This window comes from Polyergus mexicanus, unplaced genomic scaffold, assembly GCF_030449975.1.
Source record: "Polyergus mexicanus isolate NDT 795.1 unplaced genomic scaffold, iyPolMexi1.0 SCAF_14, whole genome shotgun sequence".
In the NCBI taxonomy this organism is placed as follows: Eukaryota; Metazoa; Arthropoda; class Insecta; order Hymenoptera; family Formicidae; genus Polyergus; species Polyergus mexicanus.
Genome location: NW_027223334.1, coordinates 3,807,615 through 3,827,009, shown reverse-complemented (window position 1 = coordinate 3,827,009; position 19,395 = coordinate 3,807,615). Strand labels below are relative to the sequence as shown.

Below are 19,395 nucleotides of genomic sequence, written 5' to 3'. Positions count from 1 at the left end.
ACCCTGAAGGTGCCGGCCCCCGGCCATTCTCTCTCAATAAAGTGATCTCACAGTCGAAACCACGTGCGCTAGAATCTTTTATTCCTCACCTTCCGGAAATACGGCACAAGTCGTAACATATGGTCCTTCGAGCCGGATGCGAGCGAGGAATCGAGCAGCCAAGATTCAAGAAGACATAGAAGCACCGTATATACGTGAGCCCGGCCATTATTCAGCACGAGGCATTTAGAGTTCGGCATTGATTAGCGCAACAGGTACAAGATCACGATTATACAGACTAGCAGCCTCTTTTGTATTTAAAACGAGGCGTCGCTAGACTGCCCTTGCCCCGTGCCAAGAAAACGCACGGTGAGCGGCCTCTCTCTCTCGCTCTCAAGCGAGACATTGCCAGTCTCGGCGTGCCAGAAGAAGACGCACGGCCTCTCTCTCTCGCTCTCAAGCGAGACATCGCCAGTTACGGCGAACCGGAGGAAGACGCACAGCTCCTCTCTCTCTCTCTCGCTCTCGCGTGAGAAACATCGCCGATCCCGACGAGCCAAAGCGGGGCATGGCCTGTCTCTCTCGCCCCTATACGAGACGAATATTGGACTGCGCACCTCAGACCACTTCCAGCCTCAACTGTGACAAGGAAGGTTGAAACAAGGAGGAATTTGGATCGTCCCCAATAGCACCGCATAGATGAGTACAAAATTAAAATTAAGTATAATCGCATTCCTGTCGGTAAATGTAGTCGCGTCCGTGTCGATAAATATAATTCGTCTTTCCGCCGATAAGTATAAGTGCGTTTATGTCGATAAGTACGATTCGCTTTCCTGTCAATAAATACAAACATTGATCCCTTTTTAAGGGGTACAAATTAATGGTTTAAGATTACTGACGCGCATCTTAAATCTCGGGTCAGCGCTTTTAGAACCAAAGGAGAACTGTTTGCAATTCAATCCTAGTAGTACAACCCAAATTAAAATATAACGCTATTACACGTTACAGTCTTTTTTGGCCATAAGAATCAGATTACCGAATTATTGCACAGACATGGCTGAATTACCCAAACTAATTAAACAAAGAGGCAGGGTTAAGTCAAAACTCACTGCTTTTGGAAGCTACCTCACTGCGACTGAAACGGATCCGCGTAAAAGGGCGGAATTAACCAGCCGAATAGAGAAGGCTGAAGCGTTGTGGACTGAATTTGACACCATTCAAAATAAAATCGAGGATTTAGATGAATCGGAGGAACAATTAACGCACAGAGCTAGCTTCGAGGATTCATATCATGGAATAATAAGTAAAGCGCGAAACATCGCAGCAGGAAACCTAGCGGCTCGAGCAATTAATGTGCAGCCCGGAATTCTGCCTGTCGATCCATTCACGGTAAGACCTAGCGTAAAATTGCCTAACATTGAGCTTCCTAAATTTGACGGAAATTATGAGCGGTGGATACCGTTTCGCGATTTATTCGAATCCCTTATCGCATCTAACGCAGTGTTGTCTCCAGTGCAGAAACTGCACTATCTTAGAAGCACGTTAAGCGGTGAAGCCGCAAAGGTAATAATGGCTTTAGAAGTTACTAATGACAATTATGAAACAGCATAGCGGTTGTTAAAGCAAAGATACGAAAACAAAAGGCTCATAGTTCAATATCTCATTCAAACTCTAATCGACATGCCGATTATCAATAAAGAGTCATATACTGATCTTAGAAATTTAACGGATTCTGTATCGCAATGCACACAATCATTAACCAAACTAGGCCAACCCGTAGGAAACTGTGGTACATTATTAATCCATATTATTTTGCCTAAGATCGATAAGGGATCTCGAAGGGAGTGGGAATTCTTCTAGCATAGAAGAATTCCCTACTCTAACAGAATTTTTAGAATTTCTTACCAGTCGCAGTGCCTTTCTGGAATCAGTGAGTCGTGCCAACCGCAATCCTCAATTTTTTTCTGCGAGCAATGATAATCGAAGCAATAGTAGATTGCATAACCATGCAAGAAATACAGCTCAAGCATACGTTACTGCAAATGCGTTGTCTTGTTCAATATGTTCGGAGAATCATAAGACACACGAATGTAGTATGTTGCGTGGAATGTCACCAGCGGACAGAAATTCGGAAATTAAAAGGAAACGTTTATGTATTAAGTGCCTTAAGGCATTTCACGGCAGAAATTGTAAGGCTCCCAGTTGTAAACAATGTAAAGGTTATCATAATACGCTATTACATATTCCGAGTTCGGAAGATTCACAAGTATCAAATGTTAAGGACATAAGGTCTAAGCAAGAAAGTAAGTCAATGTCCGCGGTTGCCAATCACGCGCAGGATCAGCCTTCTGTTGGTCTTATTTTAAGTTCACCCTCCATAGCAGTTAATAATTGCAGCACGCAAAAATTACCTCAGGTGTTACTCTCCACAGCTGTTATATTGGCGCGCGATGATTACGGTGCCCTACGCGAATGTCGCGCCCTTCTTGACAGCGGGTCACAATCCAATTTCATTACTAAAAGGTGCAGTAAATTATTAGGTATAAAACCGGAAACTATCAACACTACTGTTTTAGGCATCAGTAGCTCATCCATAAACGCAGCGCAGCAAATAACCACCACAATAAAATCGCGAACAAGCACTTTCCAGGGTAAACTGCCCTTCATGATCATCCGCAAAATCACTGAGAGCTTGCCAACTGTAGAATTAGATAAAGGAAATCTACAAATTCCTTATGATGTTCAGTTGGCTGATCCTCAGTATCATATCCCAGCGGAGATAGATATTTTATTAGGCGCGTCTATCTTTTGGGAGTTGCTACGTAGCCGCCAAATTCGGCCACCAGGACAAACGCTCATATTGCAGGAGACCCTACTTGGATGGATCATAGCTGGGCAAACCCAATCAAATGAAACTTCATTGATTTATAGAACGCATTGTGGTGTTTCAGCAAACTTGAAGCTTAGCAATCAATTAGAAAAATTTTGGAAAATGGAAGAAATAACTCACGAATCACAGTGTTCCAAGGAAGAAAACAAATGCGAAGCGCATTTTGTTTCCATCTTTAACAGAAATCATGAAGGACGCTTCATCGTGGAATTGCCGATTAAAGGCGATATACAACAGTTGGGCGAATCTTACCATATTGCAGAAAGGCGATTCAAAACTCTAGAGCGAAAATTAGAGAAACAGAACGATCTGAAGCATCAATATCACAGTTTCATGCGTGAGTATTTGAATTTGAATCATATGCAAGAGGTATCATTTGACGAAAGGGATTACAAGCCTTCATACTACATACCGCATCACTCGGTCATAAAAAAAGACAGCATCACCACGAAGGTAAGAGTTGTCTTCGACGCCTCTTGCAAAACCTCGGCGGGAAAATCTCTAAACGACATGCTCATGGTTGGGCCAACTCTACAAGATGACCTCTTTGATATTATACTACGCTTGCGACAGCATAAATACACAATGTCAGCTGACGTCTCCAAAATGTACCGTCAAATTAATGTAGCTAAAAACCACCTCAATTTACAGCGCATACTCTGGCGATGGCATCGGGATGAGCCTATCAGAAAATTCCAACTCAACACAGTTACCTATGGAATGGCAAGCTCCTCATTTTTAGCCATAAGATGCATGCAAGAAGTAGCCCGACAGATGAGCCAAGAATATCCCGAAGCTGCGGAAGTGATATCCAAAGACTTTTACGTCGACGATTTATTAACTGGAGCCGACACTGTGGATAATTTACTGCGAATTAAGCAAGATATTATAAGTATACTCACCAGTGCAAGATTCGAGCTCAGAAAATGGAGATCCAATGGCCCAGGTCTCGGCGATCACCTCAGCAATGAATCTATATTCATGCTTGGTGAAGCGACCAAAATTTTGGGCTTGTGGTGGAACACAGCTACGGATACGTTTCATTATAAATTGAAGTTAGAAATACAACAAAAAATAACAAAGCGATGCATATTAGCCAATATTGCGCAGATTTATGACCCTCTAGGATGGCTGGGTCCAGTAATAGTCAAGGCAAAAATAATTATGCAGCGACTATGGCAGTCAAAATGTGACTGGGACGAAACCGTAAACAATGAGATGCGCGTTATGTGGACACAATGGAGATCCCAAATCAACTGTATAGAATCAATCCATATTCCTCGTAAGGCATTAGGTGACAACACGATTAAAGTGGAATTACATGGGTTTTGCGACGCATCGGAGGACGCCTGTTTATACTTGCGCAGCATCTCATCCGATTTCAGATATACGGTTAATCTACTATGTGCCAAATCGCGCGTAGCGCCCATAAAGAAGATTTCATTACCCAAACTAGAGTTGTGTGGCGCCGTCCTATTGGCTAATCTAGGTGACAAGGCTATGAAAGCGCTGAGTATCCGTGTACAAAGAGCACACTATTGGAGCGACTCCACGATAGCTTTAGCATGGATCAACCATGAATCGAATAAATGGAATACCTTTGTTGCTAACAGAGTATCGGAGATACACCGCATCGCGAACCAAGTACAGTGGCATCACGTGAAATCGCAGGACAACCCAGCTGACCCATTATCAAGAGGAATTAATCCTGAAAAATTAGAAACGATGCAGATATGGTGGAAAGGGCCTGCATTTTTGCACCATAACACGGCAATGCTGCCGTATGAATGTAAAAACGCAACGGAGGAGTTGCCGGAAGCTCGCGTATCGAAATCATTGGCATATCATGCAGTCAGTCAAGGTCCCACCATTATTGAAAGATTCTCATCATTTACAAGACTAAAAAGAGCCATAGCATATTGTCTGCGTTTTAAGAACAATACATCAAAGGAAATGATAAAAACTAATGGACCTTTAACAGTCAACGAAATAAATAAAGCGACAACCGCAATCATCAAATTTTGCCAAGCAAGCGAATTCCCACAAGAATTATATAATCTTCGTAAGCAATCACAATTAGATTCTAAAAAAGTAAACTGCTAACCTTACATCCATTTTTAGACTCAGACGGTCTCATTCGCGTGGGGGGAAGGCTACACCGCGCACCAATAGAATATGCTCAAAAGCACCCAATCATATTAGCGAGCAAGAGTCATCTCACGAATTTAATAATAAAAGACATTCACTACAAAAATTTGCACGCAGGGCCTCAAGCAATACTAGCAGCCATGCGCGAAAATTACTGGCCACTAAATGGTAGAAATACGATACGTCGTACCTTGAGAAATTGCATTGTTTGTTTTCGCTCGTAACCGCAAGTCAATTAATGGGAAGTTTACCATCGATACGTGTAACATCTGCCAGGCCATTTCTTAACACTGGCGTAGATTACGCCGGCCCGTTTAGCGTAAAAATTTCGCGAAACAAAACCGGCAAAGCATATCTGTCATTGTTTGTATGTTTGGCCACAAAGGCAATACATCTTGAACTAGTATCGGATTTAAGTACTGCATCATTCCTTAACGCGATAAAACGATTTATTGCTCGCAGAGGAAAGTGTTCCACTCTGTACTCCGACAACGGCACCATCTTTACTGGAGCCAACAATCAATTGTCGGAACTGAAAAATCAGCTACTTAAAGAATCCACGCAAACCCAAATACGCGATTTCCTACTTGAACAGTTCATTGACTGGAAATTTATCCCTCCTTACGCACCGCACATGGGAGGAATGTGGGAAGCCTCTGTGAAACTAGCAAAAAATCATATGCGAAAGGTAATAGGTACAACTATACTAACTTTCGAGGAATTATACACGGTCCTAAGGCAAATAGAAGCATGTTTAAACTCAAGACTCCTTACACCTATTTCTAATGATCCTACCGATCTATAAGCGCTGACCCCCGGCCACTTTCTTATAGGCGAGGCACTTAACGCGATCCCGGAGTGTGACATGAGTAAGATTCCTATAAATCGTTTAACAAGACTTCATTTGCTTACTCAAATAAAGCAGAACTTCTGGACCCGATGGTCTAAAGAATATATAGCTCAGCTCCAGCAACGCGTTAAGTGGAAATTGTCAAAGAAAACGAATATTAAGGAAGCCACAATGGTGCTCATTAAAAATGAGAACACCCCCCCGATGTCATGGCCTTTGGGTAGAATAATAAATATACATCCCGGCCCGGACAATCTCACTAGAGTTGTCACGATACGAACAAGTAAGGGCATAACGAAGCGAGCGTTATCAAAAATATGTATCTTGCCAGTCGAAGAAAATGAGATATCTTAAACCAAATGCTAAACCAAAGACTGAGCGTTAGTTTCTAAGTTGCAATGTATTATTATAGGTTTAAAACCAAAGAAGTTTTATTTACTATCTCTATTTATTCTCACATTGTTAGTCAAATAATTATAAGACTTGCGATCGTTTGTATGACAAGAACACCATAGGATTAAAATTAAATTTACATTAGATTTAAGACCAAATGTACAAGAGTTATTACGCTTCCGCATTGTAAAAAATATTATCTAACCTACCTATAAGATCTGCATTTAATACATTATAACATTTACTTGTAAACCCCGTTTCCAAGGGGGGCAGGATGTTGGATTTCCCGCTCTCATTGCACCTGCGCTTAGCCCTATCACGCGAGGCTACCATATATTGTTCTCAAGTTAGCAGCAATGCAAGTATTAATGTTGGTAACCCTGAAGGTGCCGGCCCCCGGCCATTCTCTCTCAATAAAGTGATCTCACAGTCGAAACCACGTGCGCTAGAATCTTTTATTCCTCACCTTCCGGAAATACGGCACAAGTCGTAACACAATTGTTATCGTTACGCGAACGTATCAGAATTAATTCGTGACGAGCGTTAATCACAACTCGCTTATAATCTTCGCAAAAACCCAATAGTATGGTTAGCGGCACACAAAAGTTGAAGTAAGCTTGAACAGCATTATGTGACATATTTCACGCAGCATTCTCCAAGATTTTACCTTTCTCGGTTGTTAGAGAGACATAGTTTTTAATCGTGGAAGTTATTCCAACGTTTCTGTTGCGATCAATTTCCATATCGTCGAGTTCATATCAAAGTTCACCAAACATAAACGCGACACAATTGTTTCTCAATACTACTCTTGCCTTCATCTATTTTACGCACTCTCAACATTCCCTCGACGTATAGAAAACTTTCACATGATAACGTGTACAAATCTTAATGTTGTATCAATATCCGTATCTCATTGTTATATCCAAGCGTTGTATTGGCGTATGGATTGTACGTATGAATCTTAATCTTGATGATACGATCGTCAAACATCGGCTCCCCTCCGACATTCAAGATGTCAATCATGTTGTTCAAGTATTTCGTATGATGAATCCAAATAATTTTAAAAATTCGCGATTCAACGCGATGAGCTCCTTTTAAGACATATCTGGATATCTGATTATTTTCATCCGATACCGTAGCCACTAGCCTTCTCGCATAAATATTGTCCCTCGTAAAGCTATTGTCTCTCGCGTGCTCCGTGCTTTCGTTCAATACAAGCATTTCGTTTGTCACGTTATTATTTTTGCCACCGCCGTATATGCAATTTCACGGCAATTTCCTCTCCTCGAAAATAGAGCAATGTCCTTCTTGATCAACAATGCGTATCGTTAAATCAGTAATGCTCCTTGCGATGATCGGTAGAAAAATGATCTGTGCTGGCGTTTCCGATATCTTATATCCTGGCGGCACTCTCGGTGAAAATTCATGTATCGTGTACGCGCATGTCATTGTTGTACACACCAGAGGTGAGTGAGTCTCGATTGCGCACATTACCGGACACAACAATATTTCCCAATCGGACACAGGCTCGGTCGGACACAGTCCCGATCGGACACAGGCTCGATCGGACACAATTTCGATCGGACACAGCCCCGATCGGACACAGGCCCGATCAGACACAGGCCCAATCGGACACAGACCCGATCGGACACAGGCTCAATCGGATACAGGCTCAATCGGACACAATTACGATCAGACACAGTACCCAACGCGAAGCTAGGTCTATCCTACAATTATTGTGTGGATGGAAAAATGTATACATGGACACAGTGGGTTCCGCCCCCCTCCGACGGGAGGGCACCACTAACAAAAAACTAGACACATAGATTTGCGTTAAACCTCGCTTCGCGTGGAAAGTTGTAAACTTATGTGGAATCTTACTACGCATTAAATAGTATATGCGTGTAAGCAGTATGTTCCGCCCCCTCTACGGTGCGGCTCCACTTCCGGAAGATATAACCTAACCCAAACTTATATATTTCTGATATACTGTGTCCGATCAAGACTGTGTCCGATCAGGTCTGTGTCCGATCGGGCCTGTGTCCGATCGGGCCTGTGTCCGATCGGGCCTGTGTCCGATCGGGCCTGTGTCCGATTGCAATCATGTGTCCGATCGGAATTATGTCTGATTGGGTCTGTGTCCGATCGGGGAATATTGTCGTGTCCGATAATGTGCGCAATCGGGACAATCCCCCAGTGGTTACGCTGCATTCTATACAAATAATATGTACGCTAATAATATTTATGGGTACATCCGATTCGTGCCATTTCCGAGGCTTTAATATACGATTTGACGAGAATCCCAACAACGATCCAACGTTGTCTGGTTTACTAAAATTTATTCTATAGACACATTTAATTTCACTTTTTAACGTATTATGATTAGCGTGAAGCGTTATTGGATATTCGCCGTGTTCTTCGATATCATCTTTATTCTCTTCTCGCGAAACATCTTTGTCATCAACAATATCGCTGGAATCAACTACGCGTTGATGTAAAATTGCACGTCGGAAATATTCGTTTATAGAGTGTCATTTGTACGATCCCTCGGGAATCGTAATTTTCTTATCAAAATAAAATTTATTATTCAAACAATTCACGTTTGATATCGTATGATAAATTTCAAAATCCGTTAAACCAAGCTCGTAATCGTCAATGTTTAAATCTATAGCCGGAAAGTAGTTTACAGCAAAAACGCTACTCTTGCCAGTCAACGTAAGGTGAGTGACATGCTGGAAAACTGTCGAACGAATACTGAGCCGCGATGGGGAATTGTCAGGCTATAAATTCATATCGATCATCGACCGTTTAAAGAAATCGTAGACACAATTGTTCACAAATATACTTTAATTATAATATTGTTAGGACGTATGATTGTATTCTATATTTGTAACATTTTGTTCAAAATATCCCACTAATTTCTTGGGCGGTCAAAACTATCGAAATATACTATACGATCTCCCCACTTTGCATACGCTACCCAATGAGTATCGGAACCATCAACGTCATCCAAATTGACGAGAGCGTTCTCATTTCGTCGTACGCTGTTTATCGGTAAATTATTGCGCATGAAAACGCCTCTAAAATATGGCATACGCATACGCCTTGCAAATTGTTCCAATTGTATATTGGTTGTTATACTAGCAGACATTTTTATCGTTATTTGGATGTCTTTCTTCTTAGCCGTTATTGAGAACTCTTGCCCACGCTTGTATGGAGCGAGATAAAGTCCATGACCTTCCATGGCGTGATTATGACGTTGGATTTCTTTGAGCTGACATCGCGCAGCGTTGCTATCGTTCACCGCCTTCGCGATTCCCGCTGCTCCGCCAGCCAACGAACCGGGAACTCCCAATAATGGTAAAATTGATAAGATACAACTGCGCTTCGCTGTAGGAAATATTCGTTTTTTCACAGTCTTTTTCTTCATCGATGATTTTATTGTTTTCATCCCCATACCGAATTTTGTTTTTGCTTTCATAGCTTCCCAAACAACTGTAGCGGCCGTTCTTTCGCCAAGAGTCCAATCTCTCGCGATAATACATGTTCGCACTTTTGTGGCGATTATATTATCCGCAACATGTCGTTGACCGAGATCGTCGCTTCGGGAATAAGCTCGCGATACGCGGCATCTAATGGATTGATACCCCGATCACCTCTAGCCAATCGTGTTTCTAAATGAGATCCCGGTCCGCAAAACTGATAGCCTGGAATATGTAATTCGATAGGAAGTACGATTATCGCACAATTTAACAAACCACTACCTCATAAATTTTTCCGGCATTTGACATAACTTTTATTAATGGTGTTGGACCGTCGATATGTGTTTGCTGCCACGGTAAATTATAATGTCGCTTGCATCGACTGTCGAACCTCTGAGTCAGCTTTTACATGTTTTGGAAGCTTGTACCACAATTGTTCCACATAGCTACCAAAGTCTCGCAGTAAAACAATCTTGGAAATAATCTATAACTGCTCGGTGGTAAGCTCGAGAATAACGCTATCAACCGATAGAATAAGACTTTTGAGACTGAGCGGTTTCGATTCGGTGCACCTCTATAAGTAGGGCCCCGATAACTTATTTCCCAAAAATCTGATTTGAGATTCGCGAGGGCAAACATGCACGTCGACTAGCGACGATAATCAAAGTGACAAATTTTGACGATAAAACACGAGTAACGTCCGAGAAAGAAATACGCAAGCATGGAAACATGCTGCCGATTATTATACGCGGTATCATTTGCGGTCCTTCAAATTGGTAAGACTAACGTGTTGATAAGTTTGATAGAAAGTCACGGTGTACGTTTCGAAAATGTGTATATATACTCGAAATCGCTTCAACAACCGAAATATCGAATCAATCCGCAAAAAATATCGTTCTTTAAAAATTGGTCAAATGGAGCAAAACGTCGCATAGGAGAGGCACTTTAAACCAATTATCGAACCTCTAAAACAACTTGTCAAAAATACAATCAATGTGGAATTTGATGAAGCGAAAATCGAACCATCGAGTATGCTCGAAGACAAGCATCTGAAAAAAGAATCAAAGTATGGAACAAAGCGAACACGGTCAAATATTTCATTAAACAATTCGCTAATAACTTCTACTCTAAATCAATCAAAACGTAAACGAATGAAACAATTATCGAATGTGGTTACTTCTACTCCGATAAAAGATGTACAACTAAGTCAAATATTGCACGAAAGACCGTCTCCATCTGTGGAAGAAATTTTCGAAACCACGCTTGAAACGCTTGTGACGTCGGTTCATCATCTATTACAAACGTCCGAGGGTCAAAGTACATTGCGCGCACACTAGGGCAAAAATATGTGGGAGCTATTTTGAATTAAGATAAAGATAACAACAAATTATGTATACGGTGTTAAATTTCGCAATGAAGTAATGATAATGGGTGATAAAGTTTTTGATGAGGATAAAGATGACAATATATTTATCGGTGGAATAAGATACGTGGGAACACCAGATCTCTACGAGTTGATTTTGCGAGAGAATGCCAGACGGTGACGTATATACTGACGATGATAGAATTAAATACAAGAATATATTACTGGCGACAAATGCGCATAGACGTTGCAATGATATGTGTAATAATAATATTAAGTAACAAGGGATACAAGTATAAAAATATAATAGCGCCATTAATCTCTAATAAAAAAGCTGGAAGAAATATAAACATACCGCGCGCTATGACGTTAAACGATAATAAGATCGATTACGTGCATTGAATGATCCCAACGAGTTGGTAGATTGCTTGTGATTGCTGGAAACTTCGGGTCAAGCCGGCAACAATGCCCACGACAATGAAATATTATCAATTATCGAGGAACTTTGCGAAGCTGGTCTTATTATAAATTAAACTATGCGTCGACGAAACGAGTCAGTCTGTCATTATTGTTTGTATCGAAATGTCGATTAATAAATTTGGATTATTGTTGGGAACACCGCACAATTTATATTATTAATGGAATGGATTAATAAGAAATTACGTGCGCGATAATGCTCTGTGTCAGACAGCCTCCGGCTTTGACGCAAGGTCGCGCACAATGTGGCATACGATGACATAGCGCAACCGGAAGATGATACCGATGCCGCAAACAAATAGTGCTTAGAAATACGTGTCAAGCTTTTAGAAGATAGATTAGAAGAATTTGAAAAAAAAATAATCACGCTCGAGACGAATATGCAGACGCTACAAATAATAATGGATGAGATGTAGAAAATGTTTCGGTATGCAACTCACGAGCAAACTACATCTAATTCAGCGCAGGAGAAAAAAGATATATAAAGAATATGCATGGAAGAATTATCTCATTATTGCGAATTATGCGTCGGTCAAATATGCAGCGAAAGACCTCTGAAGAACAGCTTCTCGTGGAAGAATTGCATGCTCCAGCGAGAAAAGACATGTCATAGTCACGGATTCGATGATCTGTGGCAGGCGGACGTGGTCGAGTGTTAAAATACATGATGCGAGTGTTGTGAAACTTACGTTACGCGATTCTTGCTTGTACATGAAACCGTCAACTATATTTTTTTATTCAAACTCAAACATTGCATTAATCTTGAATATTTTAAACTATGTGAGAATATAGAAGCCGTAAATGAGAGTTTTGATCGACTTGTCGTTAATTTGCAAGGTAATATTTGTTCAAAATTGAAACATTAAAGTTCGTGTCTAAATTTCAACGGCGAACGTCGCCGTAATATTCAAATGATTACCTCGAAAATCAAAACACGAGCGAGAACAAATAGCGTCGCGGTCACCCGCTCGGTTCGTAATCGCGTTATTCTTATAGTGAAAAACCGTGACAAACACCTGATTCTAGAACGTTCGATGCCGAAAAACCCTTATTATTTCCATCGGCTGAGCGCGAGCTTCCGCGGTCGGTTGATTTAGTCTACCCACGACAACGACTCGAGCCAGTCGAAAATCATCGCTTGTTCTCACTTTTCATTTTCGTTAATTCTCGCTCGTATCGCGCACGCAGTAGACTTACTCGTCTCACGCTCATTACGAAGAGTCTCGCATTCGACTGCTTTTCACTTTCTCGAGGCGGTCAATTCTTTAGTGTTTTCGATAATTCTTGAACTCTTTATTATTAAGATAGTGTAACATTGTGTAAGTGGGGAGTCCGAGAGCTTTTAATCGTTCACCGCGTCGCGTTTGTCTTCTGCCTCTCGCTAAAACCCATCCTGCGTCCGCGCTCAAGATTTCCGTTCTCGCGAAGTCTTCTAGTAAGAGGACCTTCAAGATTTCTGAAACGCGAAGAAAGGCAGGTCATAGACGGACATTAAAAAGATTTCCGATCTTAAACGCGGGATACGTGTCGTCGCTCGCTCCCCGGATTTTCGAATAAACGTTCTTTAAAACCTACACTCGCGTGAGTAATTTTTTTAACTCATATTCTTCCAGCAAATCAACGGATTCGCGCTACACACTGCTTCTCGCTCAAGTCTGAGCGTCTCTATCGGTTTCGGGCAATCTCGTCGAGGTAGACTTCCGAACACATATAGTTTTGTGTCTTAAATAATTTTCTGAGTTTTCGACCTTGGCGCCTCGCCGCTCACGCCGCCATATTGGAAAAATGAGGCAAAAAAACGGTTTTTTCGTAATATTTCGTTTTTGGTTGGTCCTATGACGAAAATAGTTATTATATATTATAGAGAAGGAAATTTCCTACAATTTTTTGCTGAAATTTTTTTTTGTGAATTGGATAGTTTCCGATCTAAAACGGCGTAGGACAGCGAGTTCGTTGCCCCGCCGAACTTTCTCAACCCTATCAGTCCTCCTCTATAACCGCACTTGGAATAGAAATAGAGAGTTCTCCCTTCCGGTCGAGGTTTCCCGATTTCCGGACGCAGTTCCATGAACATTTGAGTATACGCGCCGCATCATGATCACGATTCATCGACGTCCCTGCACGCTATTATACTCACGGAATCACCGTCCGCGCATTTAGCGATTTGCGCCGAACAACCGCCGCGCCTTAAATTCGCCGTAACATCCGCCGTGCTCTCGCTTTGCGGATTTAGTTACTGTTGAAACTGGATTTTTGTATTACGAGGAACAATTGGAAGAGATTTATTTGCGCTAAATAACTTACACGAACACGTGGAGCTTTAGATTTAACACAAAATAAAAGCTCCACGACGACTCATACAAGAAGAAGGAGTGGGCACTCGTTGCCCCGCAGGGCATTGGCTCGACACTCTAGTACAGGAAAGAGACACGCTTGCTGTCTTTTCAGGGATTCCTAGCGCGTCATGGTACGCGTGCAGCTAACGGCTATCGAGCTTGAAAACTAACCTTTATAGTTACTGTAAACTGATCATTGCAGACAGAGACAAATAAAAAACAATTAAAACCATGCGTCTTTCGTCGTGTTTCAAATCTCTTCATGAACTCTGATCCCGATTGCGTTATCCGCATATCGCTCGTGAAGCGGCCTATTACAATTGACGCCCTGATAGAGATCTATTTGTGAGAGGCACAATTTTTCTTGATCTATCGGCATGGTCAGTATAGAACCGTATCCGTCCGCCATGAAAACGTAGATCTACATGCTCCCAAAAGAGAAATTTAATGTCATCACAGTCGCATATAGCATTAACGTATCCGACACGCTCGACGATATCTGTGCCCGAATGAGCCGATACGTGGATGCACATCCTGAGAAATTCGCGTCACAAAATCACGACACACGCGACCCGCCGCCACTTCCGCGAATCGAAATCGTACCGTCGTCCGTGTCCGCCGACAAAGACCACGATTTCGTACTGTCCTCCGCAATCAATATGCTGAATCAAATCAGAAAATGGGGATGGTCTTTCGACGATCGCGATCTGTCGCGTTCCCAGAGCGCGTCGATGACCTTCGTGTGGAATACGGGTACTTCAGCGAGCAACTTCTAGAAGATCTATCAAATTATTACGCGGAGATGTAGTAGCTTGGGCGCGTAACAACCGCGACGACTGGAAAACTTGGGAGGATTTTTGCAACGCCTTTCAACTATGATATTTCCCGCTGCGATACCTCGAAGAGTTGCAATGACAGATATTTGAACGCTGGCAACGCTAAAAGAAGAAATTCGCATCTTACGCCAACGATATGACGCTCATGCGACGAGCCGGGAAATTCACATGTGAACAACGACTCACGAAAATATTCGGCCTGGGTATAAGATATATCTAAAACGTCGGGAAATCCATAACTTCAACCAACTTCTGATAAACACCGCAGAATTTGACAGGATCGAGTAGGAACGACATGGCTGGAACAAAGACACCGCGACACCACCAACTGTAGCAGTCACATATAATCGGAAGAAGTGCTGCTGGCGCTATAACCAGCGGGGGCATACCCGGTTAGGTTTCAAATACCCACCTCGACGGTTTTGTTCACTATGTGATAAGGACGGAGTCCTCAAGAACTGCCACTCTCCGCCGGGAAACGTCAACCACGCCGGGACCCCTGCAACCGAACTCCGAACGCCCCGAACCGAATAAAGTACACATCTCGGTCGCACATCACGGTGACCACGGCATCCCGTAGAAGCACTACTCGATTCCGGCTCAGAAGTCTTGTTTATAAACGCGTCGATCCGATTCGGCGACTCGGTATTGAGCCCATCGAGGAGGACGGCCAAGTGCAAATGGCCGATGGCACTACCATCTAAGTGCTCCGGAAACGTAAGACTACCGTTGCACCACACAATTATAAAAATGTACTTCCACCTTTTCGATCCTACCATTATTGGGAGAAGCCATGCTTATCGGGATGGACTTATGGGCCCACTTGAAGCTAACCATCTCGCCGTTGCAACAACGTCAATTATGGATTCGCCATCCAGCTTGTGGAATGATCGGCGAACTGGTCATCTGCATCCTGGAAGAAGACGAGACTGAATGCGTTCCTGGGCCGCGAGCTCTAAATCCCAAGATCACCGGTCCGACCCCGTTGATCGAGCATCCCATCCGCTTGAACCGCGCCACACCGATCAAACAACGTTATCGACCACGCAATCCGGTCATGCAGGCCGTTATCGACGCGGAAGTCGAAGAAATGGAGAACACAGGGATGATCAAATCTTTCAGAAGCGCGTGGAAGTCGTCATGATTTCGTCACAAGCGAAATTGACAAAAGAAATGAATTTTATAGTCATATAAAAAATGTATTCAATATTTTATTAGAAATGTATTTTTAATTATTATATGAGAACTCTCTTTTATTATCTTTCTTTTTCGCGTTTGTGTCTCGGTGGATCGAGTAGCTAAAGCACAAATAAATAAAAAAATTGGGAGAAAAGGAGACAATATTTACTATTTTAATTTATTGTAGATGTAAATCTACTAATATTGCAATTTGTTGTAGATATGTAATTAGATAACTACTAATATTATAAATTATTATAGACAGATTTGTTACAAAGTGAGTCAGTTAAATTATTACAAACTTATATCTTGGAAACAGTTACCCAGTAGTTGATGAACCGGAAGTCTGCCCGGCAAATACCAGCCGGGCAAGAAATAGAGGCGCTTAGCGCCCTTTTTAATATTTAATTAGTAAAAAGCTGTATGTCTTTTACACGGCTGCCGTTACGGCCCGCACCAAGATCAAACGGCGCCCGAATAGCGTTGAGCACCTCCCACCAAAACGGCACATTGTTTTCCCCACCGTAGGAAAACGATGCATATACCGCTAATTACCGGGTATAAAACGACTGCTAAATTACATCTTAGCACCAGACTGGTACCTGAATCCGCTCGAGTAGTACGCACGAGATATTTTAGAAACCAATCCTGACAATCGCAAAATGATGGAATGAGTGGTTGACGAATTCGCTGCCTCCGCCGTGCATTCGCGACATACGCTCTGACTGCAACTCCTTCCTAATCTGACCGAATAGAACGAGAACGGAATGTTTGCCGCTCTCCTCGAGAGTTCTCGACCTACGATCTAACATCCGACCGCTCCGGTCAGCCGGTGTGTGGGTTAGCGAGTTCATTGCCCCGTCGTGTTTTCTAAACTCCGCCGGCCGTCCTCTAGATCTGCGCACGAGACAGAGATAGAGAGTTCTCAGCCCCGATCAAGACTGCCCGATATCCAAAAGTACCCCCGAACAACTGGCAATACGCGCCGCGTCACTAGACAACGACATCCTATTCGCACCACCGCAAATCATGGCATCGCCGTCCACGCAATTAACTACCGCGCCGCATAACCGCCGCACCTATATATTTATATCATGCGTGCTGTATTACAGCTGCGGAATCATCCGCTCGTGCATATTGCAACTCGCGCCGAACAACTGCCGCGCTTTAAATCACTCGCGCTGTAACATCCGCCGCGCATCCGCTTAGTGAGATTTAAACCTTTGTAAAACTGACCACTGCCGAACGAGGCAAATAAAAGACTATTTCAACCACGCGTTTTTCATTGTTTCTCGATCCTTCACGAATCCTGATTCCGATTGCGTTATCCGCGCACCGCTCGTGAAGTGGCCCGTTATAGTATTTTAGAGAAAAATGTTTCATACAAAAGTTTTGTGATTTCGAAGAGGACATAAGATGGTGTCATTGATTTGATAGTCCAGATAATTTGAAGATCAGATGAAGATCATCTTCAGTTTCTTAAATGGAAACCCCTATTTTTCATTACATATTTTTGTAGTTTATCTCGAAAGCTTTTCAAAACACTACAAAAAAGTATTTTTTCATTAAGTATTTTTCGAGTTATTTTATATCTTAATCTAATATATTTTGATATTATATAAAAAATATAATATCACGTAAAATATTTAGTTTTCTTACTGTAATACTTTTATATACAGAATAATGAAACAAGTCAATTAGTAAAAAAAACAACTAATTGTTAAAAAAATTATGTAAATAATTACATACTATATCTTAAAAACAATTATTTTTATTATACCAATTGATTTTTTAGTTGATTTTTTAGTTGATTTTTTAGTTGTTTTTGCACAGATGAATAAATAAATAAAATATTCAACAATTTCTAAACAAATTGTTTCCTTTTTTAATTATTGCCTGTAAATGTATATAATAGTTTATTAGAAATAAATATTTTTTTCGGTTTTATTAATAAATTTGAATTAAGTTTTATAATTAGTATATATTACACAATTGGTTACATATAAACAATATGAGAAATAGCAAATATTTTTAACGCAGATATAAAAAGGATACAATTATGCATGAAATATTTTATATATTCATTTATCGGGGTGATTACGATAACTGTGGCCCTCTATTTGAAAGGTCGTTTCTGAAAACATTTTTGACGAGAAACACGGGAAAAATAGTAAAAAAAATTTTCGACCAATAGTTTTCGAGATATATCACTTTAAAGTATTGGACATGATAATAAAACTTTATAAAAACGAACCTAACAATGTTGACCTTGATATATGTTGTCAAGATCATGATCCTGAGTAACTTTTCCTTATAACTTAATCGGCGGTCTCTTATAATTTTTGAGATATTTAAAGTTAAAGTTTAATTCGAAACGGAAATTTGGTTTGGGTTATATAACGTAACCCAAACCAAATTTTAGTTTTAAATCAGAAATAGGTTTGGGTTAGGTTATATTTTTCGGAAGTGGAGCCCCCCGTAGAGGGGGCGGAACCCACTGTGTCCACGCATATACTTTACAATGCGACGCGAGGAAATTAAAATAAATAAAAAAATTAAACAAATTTTAACAAAAAAAATGTCTATATTTTGAAAAAATATTGAATAAAAAATAAATCAAAAATTACATTCATGGATAGAAGCTTGAATCATTGTCAGAATTGTCGTCACTGCCAAAATCAAATTCTTCCTCGAATTTTTTGTTTATGTTCAAAAAACGTAAACAACGCAAGACATTGGTAATACATACAATTCTAAGTTACACATGGAAGATACTCGCGACAGTGATCTTTACAACATATATCAAGGTCAACGTGATTGGAGCTGGGTCCGTTATAGTAAATAATTACCTTATATTTTTTCTGCGGTCTGGAAAAAAACTAATATGTGGGTTGTTCGTATGCGGAATCGCGCTCGCTTCCTTCGCTCCACTATACGCAAAGGGAAGATGTCGCTGGATGTCGTCAATGACCACTTTTTAAATCACAAAAATATATTTCTATTTTATATACAGTTGAGAGGTATATACAAGCTTTAATTTTGGTTTGATTTTTGGTTGGCCCTGAAAAGGGTCGGTTGTGCGCTGGTGTTTGCGCCCTACTGCAGGCGTTCACGCCACTGGAGTGGCGGATCCGTCGAGGTGTATTGTGGTGGACCCCACCTCGTACGAAGCGCCGGAGGAGTCCCGGGTGGAGTGTAACTCCTCTCGGGCAGCGGCGGTGCGTCTGTCTGTGTCGTGGAAGAGTGTGTGGCTTCCTCCCAGTCTGAGAGGTCCGACTACGAGGACCGTTCGCAGGTGGTGGTGTTGGTCACCTGCGTCGCCTTCTCAGAAGTAGAGACGAGAGACTGCGTCCCCCGATATATCATCCTGCAGGCCGGGGCAATCTGCGTTTCCTGGTCGATACGCTCGTTGGCCACTAGCGATGGTGGCGACAGGCGTGAAGGGTAGCTTCAGCCGTGGGT

The 19,395-nt window shown here is 41.6% G+C and overlaps 3 protein-coding genes across 3 annotated transcripts; all 3 read left to right on the top strand.

Annotated features, from left to right (window-relative positions):
* Positions 1-1,032: 1,032 nt before the first annotated feature.
* LOC138939547 (uncharacterized) lies at positions 1,033-1,590 on the top strand. The gene has a single exon (XM_070307414.1). The coding sequence runs from the start codon at positions 1,033-1,035 to the stop codon at positions 1,588-1,590; it is 558 nt and encodes a 185-aa protein (XP_070163515.1).
* Positions 1,591-2,074: 484 nt separating this feature from the next.
* LOC138939546 (uncharacterized) lies at positions 2,075-4,972 on the top strand. Its single transcript, XM_070307413.1, has one exon. It carries the CDS (start codon positions 2,075-2,077, stop codon positions 4,970-4,972), a length of 2,898 nt encoding a protein of 965 aa, XP_070163514.1.
* Positions 4,973-5,255: 283 nt separating this feature from the next.
* On the top strand, positions 5,256-5,822 carry LOC138939545 (uncharacterized). Its single transcript, XM_070307412.1, has one exon. It carries the CDS (start codon positions 5,256-5,258, stop codon positions 5,820-5,822), a length of 567 nt encoding a protein of 188 aa, XP_070163513.1.
* Positions 5,823-19,395: the final 13,573 nt, after the last annotated feature.